At 36.0% G+C, this 11487-nt stretch overlaps 1 protein-coding gene across 1 annotated transcript in view; it reads left to right on the forward strand.

The window, feature by feature from the left end:
* The window catches only part of LOC106874346 (uncharacterized), a 105391-nt gene that overhangs the window by 65892 nt on the left and 28012 nt on the right, over positions 1-11487 (forward strand). The window contains exons 3-5 of the mRNA XM_052974987.1: positions 5681-6704; positions 8741-8949; positions 9364-9535. Of these exons, the coding sequence (XP_052830947.1) occupies positions 6098-6704; positions 8741-8949; positions 9364-9535 (988 nt within the window). The 5' untranslated portion in view covers positions 5681-6097. The remainder of the gene's footprint in view (positions 1-5680; positions 6705-8740; positions 8950-9363; positions 9536-11487) is intronic.

An 11487-nucleotide genomic window follows, 5' to 3' on the forward strand; every position in this document is an offset into this window, starting at 1 on the left:
TATATATATATATAGGATTTGACTGCTTTGTTTTCATGTGTATAAACACGTTTCATTGCATATACCTATGCATACATACATACATGCATCCATACATGTATAAATATATATGTCTGTCGCACTGTCTTATTGTATTGACTGCTTTGTCTCCATTTATGTAAATATGTATTATTGGATATACTTATACATACATACATACATACATACATACATACATACATACATACATACATACATGTTGATATGTTTTATGTATATCCTCATATATAAGAGTATGTATATATATATGCACACATACGTACACGCTCACATACACATATATATTTTAATACATTCATGCACCAAATGCTTATGCTGAGACACACATGCGTCAGGAAATTAACTATATATATATTAACTATATATATTAACTATATATATATATTAACTATATATATATATATTTAAACTATATATATATATATTTAAACAAAATATTTTTATTCACTCAATTCCATTTATTTCAGAACTTAACTAAAAGTAACAAATATCAAAAAACACAATAAACTTGCAAATAATTAAACAAAAATCAAACGAAGAAACTAATTTAATAAAAAAAAAAACTGAACAAAACAAATATACTTCTGAAATATTCTTCATTATTTTGTTACTTTAGAATTTCTTTTTTTCTCCTTCTTGCCCGCGTTTCTGTTTGTCTCTCTCTCCCCGATAAATATTCTTTTAACTATGGCAATGTCGTTTTATATTTGTTCTTTCAACCGAAATAGTATTTTACTCTACCAAAACACTATTATTTGTTTAACAGTTCTTTTAAATATTTATTATTTTTTTTATTCATTTTATTTATTTGTTCTTTCCAAAATAAACTTGTTTCATTCTTCGACTACATTTGCAGTATTTCGCTTTTCATTTTCTATCGATTTTTCTTCTTTCCCTTCCGAAAGCAAAAGAATACATCTTTCTCAGTTTTTGGCAAACAAGAACAATACCAGGAATAACAACAACAACAACAACAACAGCAACAGCAACAACAACAATAACAACAATATTTTAAAAAATAATTGGTGGATTGTATAATTTTAAAGCATGTCGTTTATAGTTTTGTGTATCATATTTAAGTTTTTCACTACACTATGTCCATTATCCACCAATTCTCATCATACATTCTAACTTGGTTTTCAAAACAGTCGATATGCATATATATGTATATATATATATATATATCTGTACGCGCGCGTGTGTATTTATGTAGGGTTTATTTATGTATATATATGTATGTATATGTATATATATGTATATGTATATATATATATATATATATATACATATATGTATGCATACACATATATGTGTGTTTATAAATATATATATGTATGTGTGTATATATATATATATACATATAAATGTGTATGTATACATACATATATATATATATATATATATATATATATATATATATATATATATATATATAACAACAAAAAGTCTCCATAGAATCGCAAGTATATTGTCTTAAAAAGAATGGCAAATTGAAAATATGGCTTTGGAAAATATTAAAACGAGGTCATTTTTGGTACATCTTTAGTTACAGATTTAAGGAACCAAGACTGAACTTGGGTTATGTAATAACTACAATTCAGAAAGCTATAGTTACTACGGCGCCGGTGAAGGAGCCTCTCTATGTATTATAGACCTGCTAAATGTAACAGCCAGAACCTACTCAAGCCACACACTACCGTCTTAATAGAGGGCACAGTAGAGAATATAATACGTGATGTCCTATTCTTGATGAAAAGTAAACAATCGAGATAGTCGTGGCTGGAATGCTTTTGATCATAAATTTCTTAAATCAAGACTAACCTGAAGTAACACTACAGTTTCTACCCTGCCAATATGCTTTATGTTACGAATCCATCATGATGTAAAACCTTGACTGTATTAGATATTTGATTTTTGTAAACCCTTAACATAAATTTAAGAGACAAAGGAAACAATTAAAACTAGACCTGGTCCCATATTCAAGAAAAAAAAACTGAAAGAACCCTAAATAACTAGTACAAATGAAGATAACACGATAGAATGAACTACGTAAACATCACAATAACAATGATTTTATCAAAATAGACACAAAAATCCCATCATCAGCAACTATGTTGGAAATCCTAACGGTTTCGACACCAAAGAGTACCATTCAATCCAACAGTTTCTGCAGCGTCGTTTAGTCTGTTGCTGGGTTGATTATTATTGTTTTAGGCTTTGATTCGTTTCCAGTTACATGTACTGCAGGTTGTATATTTCTAAATGTATTTTTGTTAATAGCTTAGTTGGCGGTGTTGTTGGGCAGCTATTGATATTTTTATATTGTTCGTATTGAATAGCTTGTCGTATCTATGGTCTGTTGAAAAGTATTAGCTGATTATTTTTAGGAAATGTTTTACCACATTAATTGTTATGTTTTAGTTGAAAAGTGAATTAAACCAAGCAATGTTTCTATTTCTAGTTTTGTATAGCTCATGGTTCTTATGACTCTGTGTGCTTATGTGTTCATAATAGCTACTTTCGTAATATGTACTACATCCTTGCAATATTTTGCATAGTTCTGTATGCACAAACTTAACTATACACCTGTTCATTCTTATTTATCATACATCTGAACGTATACCTGTTCATTTGAGTCCGATTTACTCAAAACTACAAAGAAAAACCACAAATGCTCAAATATAGCACAGCATTTAATACAGAATGTTTTGCACCATTTATTTGGATCTATACATCCCCTAGGTGCTTGAGTTTAATTCTAAAACATTTGTCACAAAAACTAGATGCCTGTCAAATATTTCTGTCGCTTTTCTCTTTCTTTCTACATCAGTCGCTTAATTCTGCCGCTAAAGGCACTTCTTTCCATTACTTCTTGCAATAGCTCTCTTCACTTGTACAGCTGTTCAATCATACCACTAGGGATATTTATAACCATGAATCCACTTTAAAGTCTAGCGTGTTTCCTGTTCGTTGAGATTATATCTGTTTAAAAATTGCTTCCACAAATATTAGAGAGACACTATCCAGTGGAAAATTTATATATCGCCCATTTTCGTTCCATTTTTAAAAGAAAATTCTTCGTATGGTATTTTGTTTGTTTGTTCGTTTAACATATTTCTTTACTTCTTTACCAATCAGTAATGTGAACCATTTCCTATTCAGTTAGAAAAAAAAAATCTACAAAACTTATATTTATATACCACTCTAAATTTCTATCAATAACTTGAGATATTTGTTCCTTTAAGTATCAATCACGTAAAAATAATAGAACCATATGTTGTATGTTCACGTATTGGAAGCCAGAATAATCATTATGTCAATGCTGAAGGTGGAAAAACTAAGAACTTCGTTTATCAAGAAGCCTTCCCTTGAAAATTGTTTGTCGATGACTTGCCAGAGGGAATGGATGATTTTTTTTTTTTTTTTTTTTTTGAATTGTGTGTCTGTAATAAAGAATGTAAACGTTTCTGTGTTTCAAATAATAGATTTATGCAGATTTACCATGATTCTTTTTCAAGAATCTGACTACTGAGAGGATTGTTGCCAGGACAACGCCAAGTATTCTGCTATAACAAATACATACATACATACATACATACATACATATATACATACGTACATACGTACATACATACATGCATACATACATGCACGCATATATACGTACTTACATATATACACACACTCACAAAAATACACTCAGACACACTCATGTATGGTTCTCTTCTATTTTTAATTATTTACTCTCTTCCTTTGAGGAAGGAAATGGCTTCTAACAAAAATACAAAGCTCCATCGTTGGAATGTGGATAACGAAAACAATGTATGTATGTATGTATGTATGTATGTATGTATGTATGTATGTATGTACGTATGCATAAAGGCGCATGGCCTAGTGATTGGTGTGTTGCAATCAAGATCGCAGACCTCCGTGTTGAGTCTGAAGCCGTGTGAGAAGTCGAATGGAGGCATAACGCCACCATCACCGGTGATCACTCCAAACACCACGATGTTGACTGGATATTTGATTTTTATCACTCTCGGTACATGTCCTCACATTGCACTGTCCTCAAATTGACACCCAAACACTCTGAAATGTTCGTATTGGAGCTTCCGGTGCGAATGCCAAGCGGTACAGCATGTCGTTTCTAAATTTCTGGCAGAGTGAATTCGTCATGGTGCTGTTTTTCTCACAGACGGTGCCCAACTGACTCTACTATACTGTGTAGTCGACAAAATCAAAAACAAACAATGCACATGCGCGAAATTGAAAATATAAAATGGCTACAATTTACCCATCGCACCCTGTATATCTAAATGTGTACGAATGTGTGTGCATATATATATATGCATGCATGTCATTAAATGTGTGAATTTATGTTTGGATTTATGCAACAGTACCAATACATATATTTGCACGTCTATATAGATGCTTTTATTATACACGAAACTTCTGCATTGTTTTACATATTTCGACAGGATCCTTAATAATTTTTAATTGCTATTTAACTAAACCTCTCTTCTTGTTTTATGAACCCTAGTTGCTCAGAATTGATTATATAACAATAAACTACATAACAACGTTTCCCCAAACAATTACAGGTATAATACGAAGTCGTTGACTAGGAAATGTATCTACCGATTTCTTATTGATCAAACATTGATGCATCTTTTTCTGTAATCTTTAGCATCACTTTATGGTCTGCTGGACAACAGTTCTTTAATGCTATGCAAACATACTTTTCTCTGTCCTCAATCATTATGTTTAGTCTGTTGCGCTTACAATTTTCAAAGGTTTTAGCAGGAATATTCCACCAGTATTCTTTTCTGTTATAAGTGCGCTTGTCCTCAGCATCAATGTAGCTTTATATATTTTGAGCTTCAAGTCTAAATGTGTTTCCGAATTTTGAAAATATATCGACGAGCGATTTTCAACATGTAATTTTCGAATTATTTACCAATCGAGAAAAAACTGTTTTCAGTTTAGAAGCAAAATACTTCTTTTGGAAATTAGACATAATTGGCGTTGTTATCTTTATATGTATGTATGTACGTATGTATGTATGTATGTACGTATGTATGCATGCATGAATGTATGTTTGTATGTATGTATGTATGTATGTATGTATGTATGTACGTATGTATGCATGTATGTATGTGTGTATGTGTGCGCGAGCGTGTGTGTGAATGTTTGTATGCTTTTATATATATCCATATAATCACTCTTCTATATCAGTGGTGTTCCAATACATTTTGACCATCGACTTCTTTCATTCCTATTTTATTCCACTGAACCTCCAAACCCATTCCATGCTTAAAAAAGCCTTTTATATTTTCATAATTATATATTATTAGGAATTTTGTGAGAAAAAAATTAAAATATTTTGTGCACCAATTTATTGCAGATAAATTTTAGCATCAAAATCTTAAATGGGCCCCCAAAGGTCAAGTGGACCCCGGTTGGGAACCCCTGGTCTACATGTGTGTAGCTGTGTGCACAAGTATACATGTGTGCAGGTATGGCTGTTATAACTTGTACAGAGCTGTATGTCTTGATTTATCTATGTGGTTTTGTATGCAACTATATGCCTATATGAAACCGTCGACGTTTAATAATGTTCTCTTTAATTCTGTTTTTGCAGATGTCAACGGATTCGGTTGTCTGAAGTGAAAATGTCTGCCAGTTGCTGTGCAATCTGGAACACGCCATATCAGTTGTACAAATCTGTGGATGCGGTGACCTATTGAAGATCATACATGTCGTTAAGAAATCTTGTAGTCTGGTAGATATGAAAACCGTGTACAAATGAAACAATTACTCCACAGATAAACTGTATGATACATTTATATACACATACTCAACAGATAAAAGTTATATACACGTGCACTACAGCTACAACATTCATATACACAAAACGAAGAAAAACAAATTATATTTTATGGATTAAAAGTATATACAAGAAAGTAACTCGAAATAAATTGAAAAGAGTACGAAAAAAAAACAAGGACAAAGAGTAAAAATTGTAAGGCAAAGGGAGTACACTAAAAAAAAAGGAACGATGTCTTCAACTGTTATATTTGCCCGAAACAGCAATAACAACAACAACAATGCCGAACAGAAGACAAGTCTGTTGCGGACCGGAAGTGATAGTAGTTATGGGGCAGATGACTACGACCAAGACTGTTACTCAGACGAAGATGTGTTCGTCGATGAATGCAACGAAGACAATGCTTCCCTTTCAAAACCATTGATGCACGCCCGTTCTCGGTCGCGGGTCCGTCCTTGCTCTCGCTCCAAAGTGACCACACGCCGTCCACCCTGTCGATGTAGATATTTAGTTCGTCCCATCTGCTGTTTCCTACTTCTGGTCAGTACTTTAAGTACATTAATGGTACTCGTCCTGTATATGGTGGGTTCCTTCTCCGGTGATTCCGACAATCTGAAGAAGAATGGTAAAGGGAGCTGGCAGTCGACGTCTGGTCAGTGGTCTTCTGCAAGTGACTATGGTTATCTGCCGTTTGACAAGAACGTAATTGGTTGTTCCAATGTTGAAGTGGAAGATGTGTGGGTAGTAGGTTTGCCAAAACTCACCACCGAATCAGCAATACGCTTGGTTGACGTGAACTCCGACGGAGAGTTGGATATCATCTTTGGATTCGGAACAGGTATGAACGACTTCTCATCATCCATTATTGTTGTTATTTTTACTACAATCACTTTCATACTACAAAAGCTATCACTACACAATTACAGCATCCCTACTGTCACCAACACACCACAACCATCACCACAGCCCCCACCACACCCTTACTACCACCGCCACAGCTTTAGAGCATCGTAGCAGCTTCCACAACGATGCCTACACCATTCCAACTCCATCTACACCACGACAGACATCACAACCACACCACCACCGCCGTCAGCACCACCACAACCACCACCACCACTATCGCCAATGCCAGTACCAGCACTAGCACCACAACTACCAGCATCAACACTATCACCTCCACACCACTAGTATCAATACTACTACCACCACCAGCCCCACCACCACCACCACCACCACCACCACTGCTGCTTTTGTTACTTCACCCACGACGACGAGAGACAGTTTCAGTATGGCTCTGAGGTCTTCGGGAGTGATGAGGACCCGTACGCAGTTACGCCCCACCCCCTCCAGCCCACACATCACATTTAGTTAATTCAGCAGTGAGATTATGACCGCACAATGCCACAGAGATGACGACACATTACAGTTTAACTCAAAACACTTAATGTAATAATGTCATCTCAGTCGTCTTAAGTTTGACAGTTCTGGGAACGCTGTACTTCACTGAAGAGCTCCGATGAAAGCAAAAGATGCCCATTGCTGTCAACATAGCAGTAAAAACCAGAGTCATTCTTCACAACGTTCAGTTTCAAAATTTATTTATTCCGATGTTGTCTCCCTTGCTTTATTTGAGCAGAATTAATCATTAAGCTAATTAATTTTTCATCTCATACAGGTGTAGCTTTAATTAATTAGAAATTTCTTGGTTCACGATATTAGACATGTTCGCATCAAATTTAATATTTGTTTATAACGTAATAATTGAAATTCACAATGAATCATCCAACTGCGTAATATTCCACTATAATTAGTCTTTGGAGAAAATTAAATGAGACACCATATGGTAGAGGAATAAGAAAATATTCTCAAATCTTCTTCAAAATCAATTTTTGAGGTTATAAGACCCAGGGAGAGGACATGTTTCTAATAATGCCGATATCGCTACTTCAACCACAACACGTCTCGTCAGCCATGGCGTAATTATAGCCACAGATGTTTGCTCTCCTCTTCTCTCGTTCAGCCAGAGTTTCATACATCAGTTATTAACCAACGTTAATCAACGAATGCTGAAGATTTGGTAATTAATGTTCTGGGATAATTAAGTAACACACAACAGAAAGTATAGAAACTAATTAAATATTACTGAATGAAATATTATTAATTAGTTTTATAGAAGAGTTTAAAAAAAAGTTTAATGTAGATTGTTTCACTGGTTACTATATCGGTCTGTATACGCACGAGCATGTCCACGTACACATATACTCGCAAGCACACACACACACACACACACACACACACACACACACAACGCTTATTATAAACGCATATGTATATGCATGTGTGCATGCGTGCATGTGTGTAGACAAAATGAATTATAAAACAATTGAAGACATATTTTAAAGTAAAAAATAAATAAATGAATAATTTTAAAAGGACACACACCGAGTATATTTCTAAGAAAGTGGTTGCATTCTTGGAAACATAACCAGAACAGTCGTTAGTCGCAAAGAAATGACATTCGATTGCGTCCAAATTATATTTACCTCGGCCAATAAAGCCATACATATAAGTATACTGCATGAAGAACTTAAGCGTGCTGCTCGAAAGCGCGCTGCTGGTGTAGTGAATGGGGAAAGCTTGGTTTGTAATGTTTGCAGTCGTGTATACTTGTCAAGAGCGGGGCTCATTAACCACCAACGGAGCCACAAATGCAAGATATAAGTCACTCCTGGAGCACACACTGTTCCTAAAAGTCAGCAATGGTCTTCTTCAGTCCTGAGTGGAAGGCCATCATATATGCTGAACGCATGTATAGACGCATGATTTGTAAGTGTTTTAATTTGTTAACCTCTATCCTTATTCGCCCCACAGGTGTTGATGGCAAGAATATTCCGGAAGTGGTGTGTAAAATCTACTTCAACAATACGTTCCCATGTTTCGGGGGTGTGATGGCTTTGGAAGGACAAACGGGCAAGGAGCTCTGGAGGCACTACAGTAACCATGAGGTGTATGGTTTAAACTGTAACTCAGATTTAAATGGGGACAATATCCCGGATTGTTTGGCTGGTGGTCGCGCCGGGGTACGTATACCCTTACTTCTATTCATGTTGATCTTTTTTTTCTACTGTTGTTATTTCATTTTACTCTAAGCACAAGGCTTGAAATTCCGCCGAGGTCGACTTTTCCTTTCGTCTTTTTCGGGGTCGATGAAATAAGTACCATTTGAGTACTGGGGTCGACGTAATCGACTAACCCCAACATCAAAATTTCAGGCCTTGTGCCTATAATAGAAAGGATTATTATTATTATTACTATTATTATTATTATTATTATTATTATTATTATTATTATTATTATTATTGCTGTTATTGTTGTTGTTGTTATTAATGCTGTTGCTCTTGTTGATGATGCTGATGCTGGTAACATACTGTCCCCTCCCCCGCCATCAAAACGATCCCTGTTTTAACATCCAACTTTCATCTTTTCTCCTCCAGGTGTTCCAAGTGATCAGCGGTCGAGACGGAACCCTAATTTGGGACTTTGGTCACCAAAAGGCCAAAAACGGAATAATGAACCTCTACACAGCCCAGTTCATCCGTGACCTCGATGGTGATGGGGTTTTAGACGTGCTGGCTGTCCACGGCGGTGACCCATTGCAGCACCCGAGTATGTGACGTCATCTACCTTTTAAAAAGCCAAACAATAACAACTGATGCACTTTAATGGGCTCTCTCTCTCTCTCGTAGTAGTAGTAGTAGTAGTAGTAGTAGTTATTGTTATTGTCTGTGGTGGTGGTGGTGGTGGTGGTGGTGGACATCGTCGTCGTCCTCGTGGTGATCGCGGTCAGTATTGGTCTGTCTGTGATAGAGCAAATCTATGTTCTATAACAGATAGACATCGCACCGTGACCATCGCGTCTTTTAAGGGCACTTGTAAAAGCTACGTTGCAGTGGCACGTGGCTTTGCGGTTAAAGTTGGGCTCACAATTGTTAAATCGCGGTTTCGTTTCTCGAGTCGAGCTGTATGGTGCTGTTGCCGTTATTATTGGGAGCCAAGGTCATCCATGAGAGAATAGATTTAGGATCAAAGACAGTCCAGCCGTAACAATTATGTTATTTTTATAGGTTTTATCTAAGATAACATTGTGAAGGCGTGTATTCGTGTGGTTTAGGTGTTCACTTCACAATGGACAGGTGGTCGCTTCGTCTCATGGGTCAGGCAGTATGCTGTTGGTCAACCTTGATCATCTATGATAGAGTAGATCCATGATCAAAGACGTTCTATCTGTGACTGTCACGTCTTTTTGTGTGGGTTGTATCTTTAAGCAAGTCACTTCCTTTCAACTTGCTGAAAAAAAAACAGTGTCAGTCGCACATAAGAGTCAAACCTGCGAAGGTGTATCTTCTACTCTTAGGTCAAACGCCTTGAAAATCCAAATAATTTCTTGTGGCCTCCTGGATCTGTAGGCTTGAGATAGAGTTTAAGTAAGACCAAATATCCAGTGTGTACTTCACTTTTTAAGGTGGTAGGAAACGTTCAAGGAAAATATGACTGCTACTTTTAGCAGTTCCACAGACTGCATAGAGACACTCTGGTTAAATCTTTGAGAGTTTGGTTGTCTATAAGAGGCAAATAACTATAGCGTTACTTTGAGAAAATTATGGTTTTTCAAGAACATTTACAGACAATTTAATCTAGTTGCTTAATGGCGTTAAAATATGCCAAAGTTTCAAAAGATTACAATAGAATTGAACTTATTGCTGTCCACGGAGTAACAAAAGAGTTTTGTCTTTTAGTTCAGAAATCGATAAAGTTATATTAAAATAAATTGAAAGAGAAAAAGAAAGAGGGAGATGAGTATACATGTGTGTGTGTGCGTGTACGTGTGTGTGTGCGTGTACGTGTGTGTGTGCGTGTACGTGTGTGTGTGTGTGTGTGTGTGTGTGAGAGTGAATGTGCAGGAGTTTTGCTTTTTGTTTGGCGACCAAATATCCTGTCTGTGGCAAAAAGAATGCTTCTTGTATCGAAGAAAATTGTAAGAAACAAAAGAGATGTCAAACCTACATTAATATAATGTGACAGACGGAAACATAGTGATAGATAGATAGATAGATAGAGAGAGAGAGAGAGAGAGAGAGAGAGAGAGAGGGTGAGGAGGAGGATAGGGAGAGAGGTGGAGTAGGTGCATCATTGTAAAAGACAACCCACATACTACAGATGACTATTCAGAACCAAACACTAAAATCAATTGTGTGATCTTCACGTTTGGCTTTTAAATGAATGTTTGGTGGGAGAAGATCTGGCGATGGGATAGTTGTGTTTTGACATCGATCATGAGAAAAATGCCGGACAAACATAATAGTTGATCACGAGTTCAATCCCTTAGCAAACCCTAAAAGACGTTAAACTCGGGCTTTTTAATATTCGGCTCTAACACACACAAACACACACACACACACACACACACACACACAAACACAAACGTACACTCGCACGCACGCACGCACGCACGCATGTACAAGAAGGCCCCACATTCACGAATGTTGAGAGAGTAAACGAATCACTATCGACCTCGCCGATGAGCATTGGCCAATCAGCGACGCCAGATTATATATATA

Source organism: Octopus bimaculoides, chromosome 20 (genome assembly GCF_001194135.2).
Source record: "Octopus bimaculoides isolate UCB-OBI-ISO-001 chromosome 20, ASM119413v2, whole genome shotgun sequence".
Taxonomy (NCBI): domain Eukaryota; kingdom Metazoa; phylum Mollusca; class Cephalopoda; order Octopoda; family Octopodidae; genus Octopus; species Octopus bimaculoides.